We start from the raw sequence: 25,673 nt of genomic DNA, 5'->3' as shown, positions 1-25,673 counted from the left end.
AGGAAAGAGGAAATCAAGTTAGGACTGATCACAAAGGAAACTTTTCAGGGGTGGGGGATGCAAAAGCCACCGGCTGCCAGCACTTGATGTGGTTGCCTGGATAGCAAACCGGGTACCACCTGGGGAATTCTCGGAACCAGGGGGCAGAGGGTCGGGGAGACCCCTGGCCTGCTTCTCTAGAGGCACCCTCCCACCCACACAGTGGAAAAAGAGAAACTTATTTCATGACGATTTGCATTGAGAAAATAAAGGCAAATGGGCGAGTCCTTGGAGGCCTGTGTTTTCATGGAGTTCGCTCAAGCATGCCGCCCCCGCCGCCCCCGCCACCCCCGTGGGAGAAGCGAACTCACAAGATGGGCTCCTGGGTGGTGCCTCCCACAGGCAGCCGGGGCCCCAGGCCTGGCAGCCTCGCTTTTCTAGAAGTGGCCAGGGTCAGAGCAGGAGACTGATGAGAGCTGGTTGGGAGAAGGTGGGAGAGGAGCTCAGGCGCAGCCATTCTGCACAACTGCACACAGCTCGGAACTTTGCCCGGGGTGCACATGCTCCCGCCCCCTAATCACGTGGCTCCGCCTCCTCTGTCTGGGGGACCGTCTCAGTGTCTTCCCACCTAGGTCTGGGGAGGGGTGTTGTGGAGCTGGACAGGAGCGTCACTAGAATTGCCCTGCATCTGATTTGAACAAGGATGGAACAGGAGGGTCTCTGCACAGTCACCTGGGGGCATCTGAGGAGTCATGGGACCGTGGATACAGAGTATCTCCATTTGGGAAGAAATGAGAAGGTGGCTCTTTTTTCAAGGGGTTGCAGACGTCATGGAGTAAGCGGCAGGTGGGGACACAGGGCTTGGTCTGGCTTTGTCCCTGCTCGTCTGGAGCTGTGCTTAGCAGACATTGTACTGGGCATCTGTGCATGTGAACTTGGCCCAGTTCAGTGCTGCAAGGGACATGGGGACACCTGGTGGGGTCACCCCTGTCAGGAGAGGGGGATCAGACTCTGGTTTGCTGTGATAAAAGGTGGGAGGTCCAAGTGTCCCAAAGCTCACGAGACTCACCCTGGAGATGCTGATGGGTCACCCAACCTGACCATCCCCTTTCTGACTCCCTAAAGGACCCATAGGCACATCTTCACTGTTCTTACAGGAAATAAAGGTGGAGTGTTAGCGGCCACCACACCTCTAAACCATGGGTTTGCTCTCAGCCTCCGTCTCTGCTTGCCAGTGTCCCCTCCCAGCTCTTGGGCCATCCTTGAATGACCGTGGCTTTGAGAATCTGGCTCAGCCTTGCATATCTGGAGAAAGCTGGTTCCTGTCATCCTCGATTAACCCGCCACACTATGCCCTCCTTCTAGAATACCTGGTCCCTGCTGTCCTACAGATGCTCACAAAGATTCCTTTATTTTCAGGAAGATTTCCTAGGACTGGTGGCTAGCATCATCAAGTTACACTGAAAACATTCTGGTAGAGCTTTTGTAGCATTATATATCCATGCGAACATTATATACCCATGATAATATCATATACTCAGGATAATATTAATATAACCATCATAATATTATATCAGGGTTGGCAAGGAATGGTAAGAAAAAACCTAGACTTCAGAACTGGACCAGCTCAGGTTGGAAATCTGACTCTACTAATAGCTAATATACACATTGCATTTGCTCTGTGGGCCTCAGTTTCCCTACCTATAAATGAAATAAAAGGATCAAACCAGCTGCTTTGAAATTCCATCGTAAAATGCCAGCAGCTTAGCATCCTGGCAGGGCACCATTGTTGATCATTTTTAGCATTTAATCATGAGCATGTTAACACAGGCAAAGCAAGAGAGATGGTATAAGGAAGCCCTATGTACCCATTGCCCTGTTTGAATAGCTGTCAGCACCCCCATCACCCCATCTTCACCGAAGAAGCCAGACTTACCCTCTGAGCTGGGCAGAGGCCTCTCGGGGGGCGCCGGGGTAGATCGCATGCTGTTTCCCATTTTTCTTTCTCCCCGGGCTGTCGAAGCCGCTCGAAGCCAACGGCACAGGGGATCCACACGGGGAGTCAGCCACGCGCTGAGCCCTCTGGGTGGAGAATGACCCAGTTTAGAGTACATCCTGCATCATATTTTCAGGCCGCTCGCTTCTTGAAAGGCGGGTGTTTTTATGTGAAGATCAGATTCGTGAATGTTGGTTACATTTGCGCAGCTCTACTTCTTTTATCAAGGGAATGACAGAGAAAAACCACAGAGAGGGAAGTTGCTAGCAAGTGTTGTTGGTGGAGAAAGTTTCCATTCCTCGCAGGGCTGACAGCCAGCAGCCGGCAGTGTTCGTGTGAGGGGTTGAGTGCCTCTCAGACTCCCCACCCCAGGGTCTCCTGAGCCCCGACCCTCAACACCCAGGGTCCCGGCCTCTGGAGCTCTTACCCTGCAGGAGTTATGTGGCTCTGCAACCTGAAGGGAATGAGAAATGGGTACTTTCTCTTTCCACTTTGTCTATTCTGTTGGAGTTTCTCAACATGCTCTAAACAACGGGGACAAGTGAAAACCCCTAACAGGGCTGTTTGTTGTCTGCCTGCTTCCTGTGTTGCTACAGCACTTCGGCACCTGCTGTCGCCTTTGATTATCGCAGCATCCTTGCATCCCTTACCCCATTTTGCAGAAAGGAAACTGAGTCTCAGAGAGGGGAAGGATTTTGTCCAAGGTCACACAGCATGGAATGGGGAAGTTGGAATTTGAACAGAGAATGCTAAGTCTCTGGTTTAATTGTTCCATACTGTTCAAATGCTAAGTCTCTGGAACATCATTCCATAATGTTCAAATTCTGGCTCTTCGCATGCAAGCTGGATGCCCTTGGGGAAGTTCTTGACATTTCCCTGCCTGTTTTAGCGAATAATAATAAAACAACATTGGGTTGTGGCTGCAACATTAATAGATAAAGCCTGTGAAACACTTAGAACACAACCTGGCAGAAAATTAATAGGCGTAAAATTGCCAGTTATTGCCATTTACAGTATATTTTCTGAAAGCCCATGGTGAGGGAAGCTCTAATTCTGGGTCTTCATACAAGTACTTTAGAAAGGGGCTTAAATGATTCCATCATAGAAGTGTCCTCTCAGGCTGCTTGAAGCAGAGGAAGTCCACACCTATAGACAGAGGTATTCCTGTCCCTGGGGACAAAGAAAACTGATGAGACAGAATCCCCCAGCCAGTGTCCAGCCCACCTGGAAACTTGCATTCTACTCCATTCTTCGTCTCCAGTTTAAGATCAAGGCGTTAGGAGTTTGAAGGGGCCCCAGAGTCGGCCAATCCAGCCCTTGCATCCTTCCTCTGTGCATTTCAGGTTCAGATACTGGGCAGATCAATGCTCCCAGAGCAAGGCCTTTCAGAGACTGACGGGGGTGTGCACCACTTCCTAACGGGTCAGGGGAAGGCAAGGAAGGGGGGTCTACGTGGTATATTGCAAAACAAGGAAAACCAGAAAGTGTGTCCTTTGAAAGTTAATCTATTTTAACTAGTTACATGAAGTTTATCACTTATAACTCAGACTGAGAGATTGTAGTATCATCGAGTTCTTCCCAAGATAATCACAAGACTTGCCCAGACTCTAAACTTATAATGCACCGCAGACTGTGTGGCTGGATGGGCCACGTGCTCCAATGAGAAGGCCCGAATTCTGATCCTGTTGGCCTTTGTGACTGGAAGCAATGAGGGTAGTTTAAGGGCGAGGCCACTCTGATGCAAGATCAAGGCCCTTTTTCCTCCTCCATCTTGCCTCCCCCCTCCCCAAATACAGCCAAGGGGGCGCTCTGTCCCTGGCAGGCCCTTCCTGCAGGCCAGCGGGTTTCAACAGCATCACCCTGGCTCTGGGGGGAACAGGGATGAATTTTCTTTGTCTCGGGTGTGGTGTAGGCACTCCTGGAAATGTGCTCAAAGAAAGTGCTGGGGAAACCGTGCTAGTGGAAGGACCCGCAGCCTCACTCTGAAGTTAAGTGTCTCCTGTGTGGGGCCTTGAGCCAGCGCCCAGAGGACGGGGGGCCTTGGGGTCCCACCCAGTGGACAGGAAGGCTTCCGCCTCTGGGGCCCCACCTGAGGTTTGTTCAGGGAAGGGGGAAGTAAGCAGACTGGCTCTGGGGAGCCGGCACCCTGCATGGGATGCACAGACGTCCTGAGAGGCCCTACTGCCTTTGTCCTGCTCCCAGTGACTTCCTGGAGCCCACAGTCACCCCAGCCCCTCAGCCGCTCCGTCTGTGGTCACCAGGGCTTCTAGTGGAGCTCTCAGGATACATGGGGAGTGGCCCTGCAGGCCTCCCCATGGAGGTATCACTCAAGTGTGTGCCCACCTTGCCCCCTCGCACTCCCAAGGGTGCCCACAGCGCTGCCACTGACTGGGGACAATGCCCCTCTCTGCCTGCAGCCTGATGCTTGGTCTGCAGGATCAGCTAGATCCCAGGGCTTGGGCCTTTCACCCCTCCCCCGAGCGCCCAGTAGGCAGGTGAGCTCTCACCCCTGCAGACCCGGGCCCCTTCCCTGCAGCATGTCTTAGCCTCACTCCTGGTCCATCTTCTCCCCCAGCCACTTCCAAGCGATGACCTCCAGCCATCACGTCATACTCTCATCTCTACATCAGCAACTCCAGGAAAGTCATGCCGATAGACTTTGTTATCGATCAGAGGGGATTCTAACTTTGTTTCCTTCCAACAACTTTATCCTTCTTCTCAAGGATGTGTGTGCTCTTTGAAGGGATTCAGGAACTACAATGAAAGTGAAAGTGTTAGCCGCTCAGTCATGTCCAACTCTTTGTGACCCCAAGAACTGTAGCCCGCCAGGCTGCCCAGTTCATGGAATTCTCCAAGTAAGAATACTGGAGTGGGTAGCCATCCCCTTCTCCAGGGGATCTTCTCGACCCAGGGATTGAACCCAGCTCTCCTGCATTGCAGGCAGATTCTTTACCGTCTGAGACACCAGGGAAGCCCAGGAACTACAATGCAGGAAAACAAAAGATTTGAAACTTGGATTTACAGATGAAAAAACTGAGGTCCATCCAAGGAAAGAAACATACCCAAAGTCTTGAGATGAGATGGGGTGGATGCTAGAAGCCCGGGTTCTTGGTCTTCTCTCTGTTTCTGTCTGGCGGGTGGGCACACTCTGGGAGCAGGGGCTGGGCTGGACTGTAAGCTCCTTATCCCGCCTGTGCTAGTCAGAAAAGCCCATCAGTCCACCTGCTCCTTGGAGGTCTGCTGGCTGATTTCCTGTCATCTCCAGGGAGGAGTGAACTCATCTGAAGGAGGCTTTGATTTGAGAAGAGCGAAAGTGCCCCCAGAGACTGAGAGCTGGGGTTTCCCTAATGAAATGGCTGAGTGATCTGATTTAATCTGTGACAGTTTTATGCAGTGGCTGGAGGTGGGAGCGAGGCTTTGAAAGGCATAATTGCTTCTGGAAACAACAAGGAGAGGGCCAGAGAGAAATGAGTTAATTAACACTGGCTCCGAACAGGCTTGGTTTCTTCATCCCTTTTCTTTGTGGTGTCAGAGGATGGAAACCGACCTTCGCCTCTTCTTCTTCCCCCGTCTTTGGGCCAATGTTGCTTTTTGTTCTGCGAAGACTTGGGCCTCAGTTTACTCTTCTTAAAAATGAAATGAATGGAAAAGATGATCTCCAAAGAGAGAGCCACTGAACCTCTTTCAATTCCAGCAATTTCAGTGACCTTTTGAAAATGATTACTAATAGACCCATCATCGCTTTCTTAAGAAGTCCCGTTACACGGAATAAAATACAAGCCCGGTCTTTACACTTCTGAGGACATGGGCAGGGTGATTCGTGTGGGCGATAAGCAGATGCCACCACCTTTCATCTTCCCGGCATCCCGGAAGGCAGAATTTCTGCATTTACCTTCTCAGTGTGGAGGTCAGCTGGTTGGCTCCCCTGCCCACACGCCCGGGGCCAGAGCCCCGTGGAGCAGGGATGCCAGGGCCCGCCTACTGGCCCTGGCTGCAGAGCCCTTGCCCTTTCCCCAGGGCCATGCTGCAGACTCCACCAGGAGGAAGCTGGGTCCCCAAAGGACTCTGGTCAGCAAATGGCTGGCTGCCCTTTGAGCGGACCCCTGGTATGGAGGAGTCAAGGCGTGTGGGCCCTGCCTTCTCAGGCTGGTTTCTGTCTGACCAGATCAGGGAAGTTTCCATCTTGGGCTCTGTGTTACCGGGTGGACATAGCGCCTGCCACTCAGGGAGCAGCATCCCAGGACTGCTCTGTGCATCTCATCCACTCTGTGCTCCTAAAGGCCAAGCCTCACTCTGGGAAAGGAAGTAACCTGAACCCCTTCATAGTGTGACAAGGGGGCGGCAGCTCGAGGAGCCCCAACCCAGGGAAGGCAGGTCCAGAACAGTCGGGTAAGCGTGGCGACAGTTGGGAGGTGAGAACTCACTTGGGGGTGCAGCCCTCCCTTTGGAATCAGATACTTCTCCCACAGAGTGTGGCAGTGGCAAGTCCGTCCACGTGACCTGCTTCTAAGGTGTGAAGGCATGGTGGCACCAGTGGGGGCCCTCGTCACCCATCACCTCCGAATCCCAACAGCAGCGGTCACCACAGAATCACCAGCACCGCCCCAGGTGGTCAGCCCTTCCTCTGCCGGGCACCAGCATTTTACAGACGTCACACTCCCCCACCAGCTTCTCACAAGAGCCCAGCTTTTAGGTGACAGGAACTAAGCAATGTGTCCAAGGTTATATGAGTAGTAAGAAGGCAAGCCAGGCTTTACACCAGCTCTGCCTGACTCCCAAACCCATTCTCAAAACCACCGCGGAAGGCTGTCCTGCTTGCCTGCCCTCGGGTCTAGTCCAAGAACACAACCGAAAGTGATTTTGAAAGCGTGCCAAAGGAAGCTTTGAGGGCCATAAACGTTGGGGTGGACCTTTAGTCCAGGGGACACAGAGGTCCCCAGGGGTCTCTTGGATGTCAAGTTGCAGTGATTGGAAGCCCAGGGCTGGGGTTTTAACTGGGGGAGGAGGAAGGACAGGAGAGAAGTGCCAAGTGCCAGTTAAGGGCTGCTCAGGTTCAGCGGTCACGGCCACTATCAGGCAGCCTGGTGTGGTCAGGAGGGCAGGAGTGAATTGTATGGAAAGTTTTCCAGCCTTTCCAAGCATTGTTCTGAAGAAATATTAATGCTATGGGGAGAAAAAAGCCCAAAACAAAGCAAACAAACAGAAAACTAGCCATACTCATACTATGTCAATATTATGAAACTTCAACACGCGTGCTTAGCCGCCCAGCTGTATCCAGCTCTTTGTGACCCCCTGGACTATAGCCTGCCGGGTTCCCCTGTCTGTGGAATTCTCCAGGCAAAAATACTGAAGTGGGTAGCCATTCCCTTCTCCAGGGATCTTCCAGACCCAGGGGTCAAACTTGGATCTCCTGCATTGCAGGTGGATTCTTCACTGTCTGAGCCTACGGGGAAGCCCAAAATTTTAACACGCATTCGCATATATGTGAAAAACTGTTAAAGGAAATTATTGCCAAGGTGTTTTCAAGGGCTCTCTGAGGATTGATTTTATAGGTGAATTTCTTGACTACTTCTTTACACCTCTCTAAAATCGCCCAGTTTTTCTCCCACGTGCCTGAACTGCTTCTATAATCAGAAGTAGAACTAGGGAAGAAGGAGGGTGCCTTGAATAAAGGGTTTCCAACGCAGGCAAGCAGAAGTTCAGATTCCAGCTCCCTGACCTCCTGGCTGTGTGTCCTTTAGCAAGTTTGCTGCGCTCCTCTGAGCCTCCCTTTCCAAATGCAGAAATTTGAGATTCTAATCCGTGCCCTGAGGGGTTGTTTTGAGGATTAAATTAAGGTCATATCTGAAGCAGAGATAAGCGTGGTAAGATGGGATCACTACAGATTTACCCGCTGGATCCCTAGGGGTACTGGGTGGCCAGCTAGGTCACTGGGCAAACTTTGGCAGTCCTTCCCCTCCTTTAGGCCTCAGGTTCTCAAGTATGGTGGGGAAAGGGCTGGGCCAGACAATGGCTTATGGTCCTTTTGTCTCAATTACCCCCTACCCCACACCCTGAGTGGTACCCGGTACCCACCCAACAGCCCTGGGACTTGCTCGGGGCTGCCTGTGGTCTGCCACCCGCAGCAGGGGCCCTAAGAACTGGGCCAGGACCTTAGCATCGGTTGGCTCCCCTGCCAAAAATCTCTCAGGATTTCCGGGGGCACCCCACCACATCCTGACCTTGCTCGGCAGGTGTGCCGCCCTGTGACCCACATGGTTCCCAGCTCTCCTCGCCGGGCAGGTGCAGCCACAGGCCCGTCCTCCCTGACCCCAGGCCCGTCTTGTTCTCCTGCCCCTGTGCAGAGAAGAAGCCTGCGGTCCAGCCGGCTGGTTGAAACCTGTTCTGACAAAGTTTCCCCAGAAAGCTCAACATGTGAAATAGATAAAAGCAGGCTTATTGGGGGTTGGGGGCTCAGCACTCCCTGCCCCTTTACCTCTCCAGAGAGGACTTTCTGACCCTAGAATATCATAAAGCACCAACTGGAGGTGAGCAGTTCAGTGTCCTCAATTACAAAGAAAAGGCTCAGAGAGGGCAAGCCCTGTTCTCAAGGCCTCTCAGTAATTTTGGATAAGTGCTATGACCCGCCCACCCTCCCCAACCATCCAGCGCTCTTCACCACAGAGAGTCACTGACCATTTATCATCATTGACCCACATGTCCATGAGCCTATGTTCCTTTCACCCTTGGGTGTCCAGAAGAGGATCTCGTATACCCTCAGGATAACAGGGAGTCTCAGCTTTACCCTGAGACCAGGATACACACATCCTAGAAAACATTTTACAGTCATTTTAGGATGTCAGAGGGAGAATCCAGATTTGGGACCTCTTGGTGCTGGGGCGTATTTCAGTTTCATCTCTTAGAATGTCGCTAAACTTCTTTCCACTGCTTTTTGTTGATTTCTGTTTTAAAACTGAGCTTAGCCATAGCTTCCTTGCTGAATTTTCACAAGTAAGGATTAGAGAGTATGTGTTACAAGATTAGCACATTGCTGGGTGTGTGCGTGTGTTGAGGCGGGGAGTGAGTGCTCTGTTGCTCATTTCTCTGCCAACAGTAAATGTGCTACAAGTGAGCACCTTGACCCCAGGCCTAGCGGGATCCTTAAAAAGTGGTGTCCAGCATGGAGAGGTGAACAATACAGTTATTCCTGGCATGGCTTTAACATCTCACTAAAAAAAATTTTTAATTTCCCCATTTCTTTTTTTTTTCCCCTAAATCAACTTTTCATACTCAGAGTGACCACTCCCCTCCTCCCCCCTGCCCCGCAATACACAGGGCTGGTGGGATATGGTACCTTCCAGTCTGTGAGTCTGTTGAACACCAAACAACACTTCCTGACAAAAACCACGTTACAAATGAAGTCAGGCCAGGTCCTCGATACCCACATAACCTACAAGCTGACAATCACAGACCTTGGCAATGAGCAAACAGTCAGAAAGCCAATTATTTTGATGTTAGATCACAGAGATACGCAATTGCACAGAATGGGAAAGCAGTGAAGACGAAATGGGCTTTTCATTTCAAACGCCTGGGAAATGCAGGTCTCGTCAGAAGGTGGAGGTCGATGGTGACGCAGATGGATAGGCGAGAGGGCGTTTGGACGTCTGGGCCCGGGCGTGGTGAAGTTAGGGGTTCCTGTATTGCATAACTTTTCCCAGCAAGACTTGGGTTTGCTCTTTGTACAGATACGTGAACCACCAGCGAGGCTCATGAGCTTATCAAGGGAGACGGAAATTGTTCTTTTGTCTCTTAACGGCCTTTGCATGTGCTGAGCCGCACGTGAATCACTTGCAGATGCCTGGGGTGGGGACCCCCGAAGCTACACTTTCTCAGCTCAGGGTTTCATCCTTACATGCTCAGGGTCACCCGCCTTGCCCGCAAAGGGGATTCTGACACTCTCTTGTGTGGTGGTTTGATAGTGACTGTAAGTGCCTTGAAGTCAGAGGTCTGTGTTGACTCAGACCTGAAACACACTAGGTGTTCCAAAGGGAAAGAAAAGGAAGAGATGAAAACTGAGGAGACCCTGTGCCCGGGAGAGACACACCACGGCCATTATGCCTCTTGTAGGACTGAGGAAACCAAAGCCAGAGTGTTTGCATAACTTATCTGGGTTTATCAGCGAGCTGGTAAGAGAGGAGGCAGGGCTTGAACCCAGGTGTCTGGCTCCGGAGCCCGGCTCTTAAGTCCTCTGCTCTGAGTCATAAGGAAGTGGACAGAGGGTTACATGAAGCTAAATCAACCCCTTTTCATGACAAGATCGTGGCGCTGCTCTTGTACGCTAGGAGGTCAGTTGCATCATAGCTGTTAAGTAGATAGACCAGTTGGTATATTGCTAAAGTAGCATATCAGGAAGTGGTTCCTGACCTACCAGGCTCTTCCAAGTTCTATTCAGAGGATGTAATCTTTAAGCTGATTGTCCACGTGACTTGGAGGCTGTGGGAGTCCAGAAGAGTAGGGGGAGATGGCACATTTGTACTTTGAGAAGGAGCGTGCCTGCCTCCAAGGGCTAAAGTGAGAATTAAAGGTAAAGACTTCACTGACAACAGGTTTCCCTCTGCCCTCTGTCCAGGGTTCTGGCCCCTTCATGCCTCACACCACAATTCCTCGTTATGGATTTGTGTCTTCAACAGCCCCAGTTTATAAACTCCCTGAGCACGCGATCCTTTCTTTAGTGTATTGCTCAATGAGAAATCATTACCTTGCAGGTGCCTGGCACGTAGTAAGGGCTCACTGCATTCAGTCGAGTGGCTAAAAGTGTCCCTCCAGAGTACCCAGCACAGGGCAGGCAGGCAGGGCTGTGCCCTCAGGGGCAGCCCTGTCCTCTCAGGGCGGGCCTATCCCCCAAGGACCATTGCAGGGACAATTCCCACTTTGGTCTGAAGCTCCTGAAGTCTCCCCACCTGCCCCCACCCCCACCCCGAGTCCCCCAGCCATGGTCCCAGTTGCCTGAAGGTGCCAAGGAGGGAAGCGTGACTTTGCGAGGCTGTATGGCAACAAAAGTGAGCGGCTTGGAGGCCCCACGGTTTCTGTCTGTAGCTCCAGTTACCGTAACGAAATGAACTGCCTCCCCCCGTGGTGGTTCTCAGACGGGAGGAAGTGGTCGGGACCAGTGTACCTATTTCCTTCGGAACTCTTGGGGAGGTGGGAGGGGAGGAAATCAGTCAGAGGATACGGCCTCAATGCGTTGCTCATTAGGGAAGGATGGATGGATGGATGAGTGGGTGGACAAACGGATGGATAAATGTACTAACAGGGCCCTCAGGTTGCTGACAAGAGCCAAAGGCTCTAGCTTGACATGCTGGAAAATTTTAATGAGAATTTTAAGCTCCAGCTTCTCAGAGCTGGGGGAATAAATTCTTGCTGAATGTCAGATGAGAAATTAAAACCCAGCAGCATCTATTAATGCAGGAAGCTGACTGGGGTTTCCTGAGATGAATAATTTCTAAGTCTTTAAGGAAGACCCACTCCCCTTGGAAATACATTGCCAGCTCTTGAAACTAAGAGTGGAGGAATGTTTTTTTCTTTCTGTATTGGGAAGATGATTTCAGTGCAGGACGAACCTACCTATAGCTGTTTCACTTAAGTGAGATGGAGGACCACCAGGTAGAAATAAGTATTCAGAAAAATCGAGCAAGGAATCACAGGTCATCGGCTGTGCCATGTGACCCGTCATATTGAACACTGCCCGCTACTGTTTACTGCCGATGGAGACACAAGCAGCTTGGGTGCTTTAATTGTCTGGGTTAGGAGTGATAGTAGCTGCTGTTTAGTACTTAGCACGCACTACATATTGTATATAATTTAAACTTTCTACAAACACATAAGGAAGCTGGTCTTCTTTTTATTATACTAAGAGGAAAAAGCAAACACTCAGATAGGCAAAGCGACTTGCCCAGAGTCACACAGTGAGTTCACTGGCGACCAACCCAGAATGTAGGCCCAGGTGGAGCTGATTAAAAAAAAGGTTTTCCTGGTCTTACTTCCCAGATTCTAGATCTTTTTTAAGACACAAGAGTCTAAATAGCTTTCAGCCTATTCCATAGACTTTTTTCCCCTGTTATTACCATTGTATGTTTCAGAGCCTATTAAGCACTCTTTTTTTGAATATTTATTTACTTATTTGGCTGCACAGGGTCTTAGTTGCAGCATGTGGGATCTAGTTCCCTGACCGGGGATCGAACCCAGGCCCCCTGCATTGGGAACTCACAGTCTTAGCTACTGGAACACTAGGCAAGTTCCTTAAGTACTCTTGAATAACATTTTCCCAACTGAAGACTATAGTTTGCACCAAACTTTGCCAGAAATTTTACTTGAGTTTACCTCCCTATTTTTGAAAGAACCACAGCCCAGTACAGGATCTCACAGCAACCTACAAAAAGACACCCTGCAGTCGATGGAGCATACTTCTCTTAATACTACGAGCACTGCTTTAAATACACACTTTTGTCCTCCCCCCACTTCAGCTCACTTAGGTGGGGCTCTTCCTCCCCCGTCTCAGCCCTTGGAGCCCTCGGAGCCTCTCACCAGCTGTGTGACTTGGATGAATCACTTAACCTCTCTGAGCCTCATTTTCTCATTTGTTGGAAGCGAATAATCATGGTAATCTTAACAGGATTGTTAGAAAGATTGCAGGAAAATAACTTTTCATGCAACATGCCTCCCCTGCCACTCAGCTGGGCAGACTCCATCCCTTCACACCACATGCACAACCCCGATTCAGGACATTCTGAGGCCAAAACCCAGGCCATTTCCCTGACACACCAGGCTCTCTGGACATGGAAGAACCTAGCAGGATAAGGAGTGTGCCGTGTTCCTTAGAAAATTCTAGTTCTCCAAAATATCTCCTAATGCTTGCATTTTATTTTCAGATTTTTGTATGCCTCCCATGTTTGCCTTTGATTTAATCATATGCGCTGTAAAAATCTCACCTACTTGGATTCTTATTGTTTGTTACCATCAGTCATTGTTGGCACCTTCCCAAGAAGATCCACACCCCAGATGCCTAGAAGCACCACTGTGATGTCCACCTGCCTGGGCTCCAGTTACACACGTTATGACTCCATGCTGGTAGCATTTTACTGAGCCCCTACTACATGTCTGACACTGGCCTGGACACTTTGCATAGCTTAGCTCGTTGAATCTGCCCAATACCTGTGTGAGCTGTGTACCATTATTCCCACTTCCCAGAGGAGAGAATGAAGGCCTGGAGAGATTTAAATGTCTCACCTAAGGATATACCTCTAGAAAGTCTAATAGCAAGCTGGAGTGTCCACAGTGAGAACCCTGCTCTGTGCTAGAATGTTCTGTGGCTGGAAGATCTCCTTCTGGCATGAGCGTGCCCGGTCTGAGCTCTCCCAGCCCTTCCTGGCATAGAGTTCCCCATCAGTGAGCAGCCACGACTCACCAGCCACAGAGCCTCACTTAGACCTGCTTCTGCCTATCTTCCCAGAGCATGTCTGTCTCCAGAAAGTCCCCCCACTGCCAGCTGTGTGTCTCAGGGGTCCCGACACCTCCCCTCCAAAGCCCCTGCCACGTCCCCCAAGATACCTTCAACAGCTGGGCACGGTCTCCCCTGGGAGTCGCAGAGGAGGGACCATCAGGAGCACCATCACCACCACTCCGTCAGCTGCTACTTCCGTGGCAGAGTGAGCCTCCCGCCGGTGCAGAGCCCATGCTATCGAGAAGCACAGTTGCTAAACCGGCTGCCACTTCCTCTGCTAGAAACGAGGAAGGCGCGGGCTGCAGGAGACAGGTTCCTGTTTTCAGCAACCGCGCCGAGCAGACTTCTCTTTGTAAGGACAGTGCAGATAGCAACACTGTTCTTTTTTTTTTTTTGCAAAGCACTTGGGAATATGGACAGCTTGATTCTAAGTGTCCAGGCCATGCTCCGCTTTCAGACACGGGGACATTTTGTCTCTAATTAAAAGGCAGAGGAGGCTGAGAGGATGCTCTTATGGTCTAAAGCTCACTGGGTCCAAGGGGGCTGAGGCTCAGAAGCCTCAGCTGCTTCTCTCTTCTCAGGTTCTTGATGTCACGGCCCAGTGGGCCCTGAGCAAAGCTTCTGGTCTTGGCTCCACTGTAGACAAGTTTTTAATTGGCAGAGGATTGAAATAATGGGCCTCAAAGACCCTTTACAGAAAGGAGCAGCCCACCAGCCTTCCCGGGGGAGGCAAACCACCCCTTGGCTGGCTGGTGCTACAACTGGAAGAAACTAGAAAGGTTATGAAAGGTTATAAAACTAGAAAGGTTATGAAAAATAGTCAGCTGTCCTAGGTTCCTGATGAAAGTTGCCTAAGGAAACATGGTAACTGAATGTATGATGCCTGACTGGCTCCTGGATCAAGGGAGAAGGACTAGAAAAAACATTCCTGGGATGGAGGTAGGGGTATTCAAACACAGACTGCATATGAGACCATTTGTGTCAGCGCTCATTTTCTGGGCATAGAGCTATGTGAAGAATGTGCTAATTTTTAGGAACTTCGTGCTAATGTATTTAAGGTCAAGAGGCACGCTGTCTTTAACATTCAAATGGTTCAGTAAAAAAGAAAGAAAACATACACACACAAAGAGAAAGAGAATGAGAAAGACAGAAAGCAAATGTGGCAAAATGTTCATGCTTGGTCAGTTTAGGTGAAGGGAATATGTGCATTGTACTATTTCAGCTTCATGATGGGTCTCAATTTTTTTAACTAATAGTATATATCTCCCTGTTCATAGCATGCTTCCCAGGAGGTGCAGTGGTAAAGAATCCGCCTGCCAATGCAGGAGATGCAAGAGATGCTGGTTCGACCCCTGGGTCAGGAAGATCCCCTGGAGAAGGAAATGGCAACCCACTCCAGTATTCTTTCTTGCCTGGAGAATCCCATAAACAGAGGAGCTTGTAGGGCTACAGTCCAAGGTGTCACAAAGAGTCGGACACGACTCATAGCATGCTGGTCTTGATTGAAAGCCCAACACATGGAGCCCAAGGGCTTGTTGGTGGTAGAGATGGAAGCTGCCGGAACGCCGGCTCCAGACAGCATGTCATGGAGGTGCCTGGGTTAGCTCGGAATGCCAAGTGACCTGCTGCATAGCCCTCTGAGAGCCCTGGTCCACCTCCCACTTCACAGAGAAGACAGAGCATCCAGTGATCTGCCCAGCATGACTCAACTGGTCCACAAGCAGAGTCAGGTCACTGTCTGGGACTGGTGGCGCGGCCCCAACCTGGTGGGAACACCTCGGCCAGCAGGGACAGTCATTTAGAAACCTCTCTCACTGTTGTGATCGAAGATGAATTCAAAACACCAGGGCTGCTTCTAAATTTAGCAGGGGCTCTGTACTAGAGAGGTGCTTCCTTAGACGACTTGTAAGAGTCCCTGTACTGCGCGGGGCACCCTGGGAAGGGGCAGAGGAAATGTTGCAAAGACTGACTGGGTGCTTGGCCTCGAGGGGGAGGAGTGGGCAGGCAGGGAGAAGCAGAAGTGGATTTTTCCCCCTGAACTCACCCAGAGGAGTAACAGAGGTTTAGATTGATAGTTCAGAGGCATGAAGCTTTAGGCAACTTGTCAAAAAATATTTACTGAACATCAATTATGAGTTAGACTCTGAAGTCATTCCCTCACTCAATTATTTATTCAGTGACGTTTTCTAGGCATTGGAATTCAGCCGTGCATGAAAGCCCTGCCCTACTACACAGCTATCAGTTCTGGTGACTCTGTAAAGAAAGGAAAATGGCCATTGTGGAGCTGGGAGAGGAAGGGGCTCTCTGTGCCATGAGCTGAGGCTCCAGGAGGAAAAAGATCAGCCTGGGAACACGTTAGAGGGCTAGAGGCTCATGCAGACTTTGGGGGACAGGGAGGAAAAGCACGGTGGGCTTAAGGTAGCTCCCGGTGGTCTAATGCTGGAGGCTGACAGCAGGCAGGCAGGGACCATAGACGGGTCTCTATCAAAGGGAGTGGTCGGTGCCCAGGAGAGGCTGCTGCAGAAGGAGAAGCCCAGAACTGGGAGCCATGGGAGCCCACGTGGCAGGATCCTCTCTGCTTGTTTCCACTGGGTGACCCGGAGCTGCTGCCCACTTGCCCTGGCCTTGCTGTTTCACGACCTTCCTTTCACCCCTGGGGTGACGGCATGGAAATGGGGTCTGTTTGAGAAAACATACCTGAAGCTGTCAACTGCACTTAAAAGAATCCCAGGCTGTGGCCCAGGCTGAGGGATGGTATGGAGGTTGGAGCCCACACTTGGCAGGGGACACCCCCACCAAGGTCCTTAAGTTAAGAATGGGATCAGCCCTGGCTGAGTGGCCACGTGTCCGGCAACCACACTACAAGAGCGCATGGAGACATCCAGGTCCATTAGTGTAAAAGCAGCTGATTTCCAGGGAGCTTTTTGAGTTAATGAACTGTTATATTGTTATTCGGTTGCTCAGTCGCTTTTGACTCTTTGGACTGCAGCACGCCAAGCCTCCCTGTCCATCACCAACTCCCTGAGCTTGCTCAAACTCATGTCCATTGAGTCGGTGATGCCATCCAACCATCTCATCTTCTGTCTCCCCCTTCTCCTCCTACCTTCAGTCTTTCCCAGCATCAGGGTCTTTTCCAGTGAGTTGGCTCTTCTCATCAGGTGGCCAAATATTGGAGCTTTAGATTCAGCATCAGTTGTTCCAGTGAATATTTAGAGTTGATTTCCTTTAGGATTAACTGGTTTGATCTCCTTGCTGTCCAAGGGACTCTCAAACATCTTCTCCAACACCACAGTTGGAAAGCATCAGTTCTTCAACACTCAACCTTCTTTATGGTCCAACCCTCACATCCATAGATGACTCCTGGAAAAACCATAGCTTTGACTAGACAGACCTTTGTCTGCAAAGTGATGTCTCTGCTCTAATATGCTGTCTATGAGCTATTAGGACCCAGGCTAATGTCCACAGGCAAATTAGCAAGATGACCCTGTATGTTGAGATTTGCTTGACTAATTTCCTCCTACTTCTGTGGATAAGATGATGATCTTATTGAAACCTTCTCCTTTGTAAATGCTAGCTTTACACACGTAGTGTCATCGAGAGCCAGGTGTTACCTACCCCCCCGGGGGGTCTGCAGTTCTCCTAAACCAAGCAGGAACGAAGCCCACTTCTCCAGCGTGAGGTCCATAGGAAGATGTGCATAGATTAGCTAGCATAGTGCAAGGTGTATGGCAGGGGCGGGGGGTGGCGGGTGGGGTGGGGATATGGGAACCACGGAATATGCCTCCGCCTCTTTCCTTTCAAAGTGGAGCATAAGCTGGGACAAGCAGGGGCAGGTCTAACACAGACCATGAGCCCAGCACCGAGCCTGCCCCCCAAACAGATGAGCCACACCCATGCATCAGATGAACAAGTAAATGGAAGTGATGGATCTGCTTTCTGAACAAAAAGCACCTGGGCTGTGAATATTGACTCTTCACCTCCCGGGAGGATGATGAGCTAACCTTGAAAATCATCTGGGAGATATCAGACCCCATTGTTTCCTGAGAGTTGGGAGCTGTTCATGTTTCTGGAACTATCTCCGGAGCTGGGTAAATGGTCCATGTGGATGACCTGAATTATCCAGCTAGAATGGCACCTGAATGTGTATCCTCAGAATCTTTGTGTTTCTCTCGGGGGTGCCTCTTGGAGCTGGCAGTGTTTTCAGGAGAAAAAAAAAAAAAGCAGAAGCTCTGTTTGCACTGAAGCTTCTCCACTCTGAGGAGTTGCACAAATGTGTTGATTCACCCGAGCTGTTCTCTTCTGCGGTTGCTCAACTTGTCCCCTTTGCATCCCCCTTAGCGACAGTGGGTTCCCAAAGCTTGGGAAGCTCTCTGAGAGGGGCCCCAATTTCAGTCTTAGCAACATTGCAATTTTGCTTTCCCTACTGACTTCCTGTAGATGCATGAAGATGCAAACTCTTTTCTTTTCTAGATCTAACAGGTATTTCTTTATTTAAATGAATATTGTATTGAGTAACTATTGGCTTCATGCCAACCATGAGGCTAAGCTCAGGGGGCATCAGGGTGACTGGGACTCATGTCCTGCCATCCGAGAGGTCAGCAGACAGGGACCAGGAATAAACCACAATGAGAGGGGAGCACAGTGGGGGTTCTGTGGGAGGAGAAACTAAAGGAAATGGTTCAAAATGTTGCAGTGGCCCCGAGTCTTGAGGACGCAGGTGATGTTCAGCTCAACCTTGAACATGAGTCCACTAAGGCTACACATTTGGCAGTGCTGGCCGGGACATTCCATTGGTCCCTTCATGTTTTTTCTCTCTTTGTGGGATGATAAGTTGCATCTTGTCTGGAGTCGGAAGTGACGTCATTATCGGCCACGTCGGTCCTCCCGCTGCCTGTGATCCCCTCTTCCCTCTCGGTGTTCCTGGAACAGGCTGACGAGCTGACCCGCTCAGGTCAGTTCAGTCTCAGCCCAGCTCTGCCCCAGCCTTCCACCCCCGCTGCCCTCACTGTGCGTGGCCTTCGTGTGGCTTCCTCCCTGGTCCTCACTGCTCCGACCTGCCATCTCAGTGACTTCCACTTTCTCCTACTGCCTGGCAGGCTCTGCTGGCTCTGTCCCTGAATTTACTCCTGCTGTTCCCCTCATTCTAGGATCTGCCAGAATCAGGAGTGAGTCTCCAGTCCGGGCCAGCCAAGGCTTGATCCTTTCCTCTTAGAGACTTAGAGCCTGGTGGAAGGACTCATGTTCCCTTTACCCTATGCAGTGGGGTAGGCCCTCTCCCCTGCCTGCTCTTGTCCTCTGTCCTAAAGTGAGGTTCCTCAGCTGTCTGAACAGCCTGTTCCCCAGACTGGCTCCTGCCGCGTGGCCCTGGTGGGGAGGAGGGATGACAGAAGCGGTGCCATCTGTCTGTAGTGGAGCCTTTTGCCAGAACGCCCTGTGACTGTCCTAGAGGCAAGAAGTTTGCTGGTCGCTTTTATTCCCACCAGCGGAGCAAACGCTATGGCGCATGGGGGCATCCTCGTTCGACTGTTTCCTTCAGTCCACTGAGAAAAGGCCTCTTCCTGTTCTCGAGTGCAAGTGTTCTCGTCTCTGAACTTGTTGATCATGACAGTAAGACAAAGTTTTGAGTGAGTTTGAGTAAGCATTCCCTATATGTGCACATTTTTAATATACACATCTTTTATATACACAGTCATTAGTTATATTCATAGATGACTGTACTAAAATATACATTATATATATAAACATGTTTTAAAAGAATAAGACTACCTAAATGATATTTATAGGTAAATATTCTGGAAATTTCTTCCTGTGTACCAATGGATTGTCTGTGTTTGGGAGACCAAGACTCTAATAGAAACATAAAGAGGAAAACAAGTATTATTTTAGTATTTGTTTAGTATTATTATCCTAAACAAAAAGGATTATTAACAAGGAGTTTTGAGACATCACAGGTTATCTTTCCTTGGTTCAAATGTACAGTTGAACCAGGAAGGACTCAGAGATCCTTGTGGATTTCACTTAGGACAAAGGCAAGAGGCAGTCTTACCAAGAGAAATAGGATTTGGTACATGGTGGCATCAGGTGGTATCAGGCCCTTTGAAGGGAAGTTCTTCAAGCTTTTCTTTAATACCTCCCCTTTCCCACCTCTATGTTGGTCTGTCTTCCGAAAACTGTTAAGTTCCATGAAGGCCAGGCGGCTTCCTGTTTTGTCAATGATTGACACCTAGCATTAGCACCTTGCATGGCCAGAGTAACCATCAAATATTTGCTAGGAGGAAGAAAGGGCAGAACGGATGGAGAATTGGAGGGTGGGACAGGGAGAGTGAGAATTTAAAACAAAAAAAACTCAGAAAGACAAAGAAACCCCACTTCCCGTAGATTACAAACTTTCTTCAGGCCTTCATGGGTGTGTGTTCAGTCATGTCTGATTCTTTGTGACTCCATGGACTTCAGCCTGAAAGGCTCCTCTGTCCATGACATTCTCCAGGCAAGAATACTGCAGTGGGTTTGCCATTTCCTACTCTAGGCCTTAATCATCTTCAAATTCCATGCAGCATCTTGCATACAGGAAATGCTCAAAGAAGCCCATGGAGTTATCCTGGTAAAGAACTAGCTTCTGATGGCAGAGCTGGCTGTATCCCAGAGTTGATAGGAAGAGCTGGATGAACATTAAAGATAAGACCTCTGAAATTAGCTCTCGAGCGTGAGCCGAGTCAGCCCTCTTCATTGCTTCATCCCTGTATTTTCATCTCATAAACAATAATCTCAATTAAACTTGTCCAAACACCTCAAAATATGCTTTAACAGCACAAAATGAGGTTACCATCTCTCATAGCATGATGATGGCTTTTATTAAAGTCCCCTTGCTAATAACTTCTCTCTCATTTTATGATGCCTTAATACTTCTATGAGATAGGCTTTCCACTCAAACCACGATTCCGTGGTTGTCATCTGAAGAACAAGCTCAAAACTGGCCTTAATGCAATTTAGAATGGTGTCATCCATTTCCAAGCCACTGGGTGGGTGTGAAATTGTCAGCCAGCCTTTACTTCATCACCCACAGAGCCACGACTAATTACACCCAGCAGCACGGGGCCGCCAAGCAGGGACAGAAGATAGACAAGCCCAGCTGCTTAAAATATCCTTGGCCAATACAGAACTGCAATCCCCAAAGCTTTCTTTAGATTGGAAAAGATTTGGCTATTTTTTAAATTTGAGTTTGAGACTGAGCGACTTCACTTTCACTTTTCACTTTCATGCATTGGAGAAGGAAATGGCAACCCACTCCAGTGTTCTTGCCTGGAGAATCCCAGGGACGGGGGAGCCTGGTGGGCTGCCGTCTATGGGGTTGCACAGAGTCGGACACGACTGAAGTGACTTAGCAGTAGCAGCAGCAATAATATTATAAATCATAATAACTGATCTCTGACAGTGCTATACAGGTTCTGAAATATTTTTCAAACCTATTATTTCATTTAATTCTTGCTAGAGCTCTTTGAAATATCAATTCTGATTTTAATATTGGCTACCATTTATTGGAAACCTAACCCATGTAAGCACATTACCTTTTACCTCATCAATTCATCTCAACAATCTAGTGAAATATTCTTCTTACCCTCATTTTACACTTGAGGAAACAGGGGATTTAAATAGCTTTCCTAAGTACTTCCCTGGTGGCTCAGAGGTTAAAGCATCTGCCTGCGTCTGTCTGCAATGCGGGAGAGCTGGGCTCGATCCCTGGGTTGGGAAGATCCCCTGGAGAAGGAAATGGCAACCCACTCCAGTATTCTTGGCTGGAGAATCCCATGGATGGAGGAGCCTGGTGGGCTATAGTCCATGGGGTCGCAAACAGTCGGACACGACTGAGCGACTTCACTTTCACTTTTCTTTCAAGTACACACAGCTTGTAGGAGGAGGAGATACTGGCCTTGTATGTGCACTAATAATGAACTCATGGTCCATGCTCTCGATACTGTACCTTGAGACACTATTATGTACCCATTTTACAGGTGGAGAAACTGAAATCCAGGTAGTAGAACCACTTACCAAGTTGTAAGTTTAAGATTCAATAAGATTTCTCCAATCCCAAAGCTCAAGCTCTGTCCGTTCTTTTTCTACACCGTATAAAAATGTATATTTGTTTTTCCCTGACAAATTTGAAGGGGATTGTGTTGTTGCAAATGACGTGACATGGGTTCCAGGAGCTCAGCTGGGGCGGGGCTCGGAAGCAGGCCTTTTTAGTTCATACCGATGCATCAGCACCTTAGCAAGAGTCCCCTGGGCTTGTCACACGGGGGAGTTTGGGGAGGGGTCTGGCAGAGTGATGGGCCCAGGGCCTGCGAGGGCTACCCTTGTAACAGGGAGGGGGCTAAGCTCAGACTGCACACCCATTAGCTGGAGCTAATACAGGATAAGGAAGTGAGCCATGGAGAATGCAGGGCCCTGCTGAACACACAAGGCCAAGTGCGGGAGGATGCGGGTGTGAGGCTCAAGTCTGAAGGACAGCTGCCAGGACAGCCCAGGGCCGTGGGGTTCAGTCCAGCTGGATGTGCAGACGGCTTGCCTTCAGGCGCTCCATGCCGCCTCTGTGGTCTGGATGTGAGGTGGGAGCCCTCCACCGTCCACTTCCGGTGGGGGCCCCTCCCGCCTCCCCACCGCTGTGGCCAGCACAGGGCCTCCAGCCCAGAACGTGACTCCGGCACCCATGACTGATCTCCCCAGGGTGGCCCCCTCACCTGTACCTTTGTGCCGGGCACCCAGGAAGGCCTTCTGGGTCAGTGCCCTGTCTCCCGGTCCAGCCTCTTTCCAAGGTGCCCCCTCTAGGGATGTCTAATGAGAGCTGGGCCACGTCCCTCCTCTCTGTTCTACTCCCTCTGACAGAGGCATCCCCGGTCATGTCCGTGCGGCCCCAGTCACCCTTGCTGGTGACACTGTCCCCTGAGAGGCTACCCTGTCCCCCAGCCAATTCCCCTTCTGCACACACAAGACCATCCACACCCACCAGAGTCTCAGAACTTACACACACACTGCTCTTCTCCAGCGTGGCCTGGGGAGCCCTTTCTCCCCAGGAGCTGGTCAGTGCCACCTAGTCCAGGAAGGAAAGGAGGAGGAAAGCAAAGGAGGAGGAGATGGACAGAGGGATGTGATCGCAGGTGACGGGGAGGAAACCAGTTACCAGACAAGGCTTTCTCACTCCCAGATGACTGGGCCGGGCCTTACCGTCTTCTTCTTGTAGTTTAGTCGCTAAGTTGTGTCCAACTCTTTTGCAACCCCACGGACTGTGGCCCACCAGGCTCCTCTGTGCGTGGGGTTTCCCAAGCAAGAATACCAAAGTGGGTTACCATTTCCTTCTCCAGGGGAACTTCCTGACCTAGGGACCCAGCCCACATCTCCTGCTTTGACAGGTGGGTTCTTTACTGCTGAGCCACTTGGGAAGCCCCCTACTATCTTCTAGATGCTCATATTTGGAGGCATAGTTCAAACAGTCAGCCATGGCTGACTGCAGAGCCACACTTATAGAAAAAACAGGCTGCTCAGTCTCTCCTGTGGGGCAGAGCAGCCAGACTTCAGTTCCAGGCCAGCTTCCTCTGGGCCAGAAATTCCCTCCATGCCCCTCACTCTTCCGTCTTTCCAGCTTGATATTAGACGTGGGAATATAGCCCTGGGCAAGAGCTGGCTAACCCCCGACCCCCAGATCTGCCACCAGTTCCAGTTATCTCTGTATACTGATCCATACAACCAAACAGAGGGATGAATAAAATCCCCCAACTATGTAAATTGGAACAGCTGCTGTGGAGAACAGTAAGGAAGTTCCTCAAACATAGAGCTAAAAATAGACCTACCATATGACCCTGCAGTCCCACTCCTGGGCATATATTCAGAGAAAAACATGATGTGAAAGGGTGCCTTCACCCCCGTGTTCACTACAGCATGAACCGAGTAACCGAGTAACCATGTCTACAGTAACCAAGACATGGGGACAGCCTAAATGCCCATCGACAGAGCTTCCTCTGTCGATAAAGAAGACACAACGGACTATTACTCAGCCATTAAAGAGAATGAAATAATGCCATTTGTAGCAACATGGATGGGCCCAGAGATTGTCCTACTGAGTGAAGTGAGTCACAGAAGGAGAAATATCGTATGACACCCTTTATAGGTGGAATCTAAAAAGAATTGATACAAATGAACTTACAAAACGGAAAGAGACTCACAGGCTTAGTGAACTTATGGTCGCCAGGGGAAAGGCTGGGAGGAAGGAATAGTTAGGCAGTTTAGGATGGACATGTTTGACTTCCCTGGTGGCTCAGACGGTAAAGCGTCAGCCTGCAATGTGGGAGACCCGGCTTCGATCCCTGGGTAGGGAAGATCCCCTGGAGAAGGAAATAGCAACCCACTCCAGTACTCTTGCCTGGAAAATCCCATGGACGGAGGAACCTGGTAGGCTACAGTCCATGGGGTCGCAAAAAGTTGGACACGACTTAGCGACTTCACTTTTCTTTCTTTCTTTAGGATGGACATGTATACACTGCTATATTTAGAATGGATAACCAACAAGAACCCACTGTGCAGCAAATGGAGAGAAGATTAAAAAGTAAAATAAAATTCTAACTTCACAAAATGGATAGGGTAAATAAAGTTAACTGATTTGCCCAATAAGACAAGGCCACTAAGAGCAGAGGCTCGAATGCAAGTCTTTCTTTTTGCTTAGTCTGTGTTGTTACCACTTCTCTACACTGGTTTTGCTTTACAAATTTTTTAAAAGCATGACAATGTATAATTATTCAGCGAAGGGCTGGCGTGTCCCACTGGGAGGACCTAGAGAACTAAAAGGAATTGAAGGAGTGGGAGCCAGTGGGGCGTTTGCTCTGCACGCGGCCCTGTGCTGAGCTCTCACACTCCTTACTTCCTATATCTCTGGCAGCAAGGCTGTAAGGCTGAGGGAACTGAGTCTTGAAGAAGTGACTAATCTGTTCAAAGCCAAAGCGTAGGAATGTGGGAAAGCCCAGGCCAACCTCCTCTAAGATTTGCCCTCTCCTCCATACAGTCCCAGCTGTCCTAGGCATTCATTCTAAATCAGCCGGTCCCTGAAACAGAGCCACGGGAGCAATGGCTGGACAGAAACATCCAGGTACCTAGGCACTTTTACAAGTTGTAATTTGGAAATTACTTTTCAAAGGCGACATTTCCCCTACTGCGTGTGTGTATGAACTGCTCGTTGAGAACAGAGGGGGAGCTCCAGGAGCCTGCCTTTCCATTCCCTTTGAAATCAGAAGGCGGCCGTTGCCTTGGCCAGGAGTCAGGGTATTACCTTTTAAAGGGTGAAAGCTTAGCCTGGGACAGCAGTACGTTTCGAGTGCCACGCGTTTAAATGGTTTCTGACAGGCAGAAGGTGACAGAGGCCGTTGGGTGTGATGCTCGTGACAGATGAGGGGAAAAAAAGGCATTTTGTCAAGTTTCCAAGAGCATGGAAGACAAGCATGACAGGAGAGCGAGCATGGTTCTAAAGGGGCAAAGCCAAGGCTGACCAAGTGCCTGGGAGGCGCCCCGCCCCGGGAAGGCCGCCTCCAGCGGATGCCTGGGCAGGGCCTCCACACAGCACATCCACAGGTAGCAGAGGCGATTTGTAACCGAGCCAGGTGGGAAGGAGCGTTTGCCAGAGATGTCAGGAGAAGGGAGGTTGAGAGCAGACAGTAGCCTGGTCCCCTGCTCCCTTCGGCATAGCAGGGCCAGGTGACGCGATGGCTTTGAAGAAAAGCATCCTGAATCCAACTTGGTAACAGTAGATGATTTGGGGCAAGTCAGTTATCCTGTCTGAGGTCTTCTAGAGAAGCTATCAGCATCATTATACTCCTTCTTGCAGATGAAGGAAGAGTCCAGATCAAAAAGTACCAATCAGAGCTGTGCTTTGCATTCAAGTGTGACCTGCAGGCGCTCCTAACCTGTCCATGACTCTCTCCCTAACAGCCTAAATACCCGATGCACTGTTGACATTAGAAAGTCTCATAAATGGCTAGGTACCAGCACAGAAGGATATGCACAATGGACCGAGAGGTGAAAAAGACAAGTTCAAAATCAGTATGATCTAATTTATTCCCTACATATAAATATACAAATAGACCCAGACACACACACACACACACACACACACACACACACACACACACATACACACACACACACGGGACATGCTGAGAGGCTAACAATATCTCACAGTCA

At 49.9% G+C, this 25,673-nt stretch overlaps 2 protein-coding genes across 6 annotated transcripts in view; one reads left to right on the top strand and one right to left on the bottom strand.

Annotated features, from left to right (window-relative positions):
* Nucleotides 1-15,487, bottom strand: part of SLA (Src like adaptor) — a 38,354-nt gene extending 22,867 nt beyond the window's left edge. For 2 of the 5 annotated variants that reach the window (XM_059893201.1, XM_015474412.3), the window contains exon 1: nt 13,562-15,487. Coding sequence is in view for 2 of the 5 variants with exons in the window: in XM_010811932.4 (XP_010810234.1) it covers nt 1,916-2,093 (178 nt within the window). In the remaining 3 variants the exon portion in view is untranslated. Of the gene's footprint in view, nt 1-1,915; nt 2,193-13,561 lie in introns of all 5 variants that reach the window. The other 3 variants (XM_010811932.4, XM_059893200.1, NM_001024533.2) reach the window with 3 other exon arrangements.
* Nucleotides 1-25,673, top strand: part of TG (thyroglobulin) — a 235,939-nt gene that overhangs the window by 160,502 nt on the left and 49,764 nt on the right.

Source organism: Bos taurus, chromosome 14 (genome assembly GCF_002263795.3).
Source record: "Bos taurus isolate L1 Dominette 01449 registration number 42190680 breed Hereford chromosome 14, ARS-UCD2.0, whole genome shotgun sequence".
Classification (NCBI taxonomy): domain Eukaryota; kingdom Metazoa; phylum Chordata; class Mammalia; order Artiodactyla; family Bovidae; genus Bos; species Bos taurus.
This window is presented reverse-complemented; position numbering and strand designations above follow the sequence as displayed.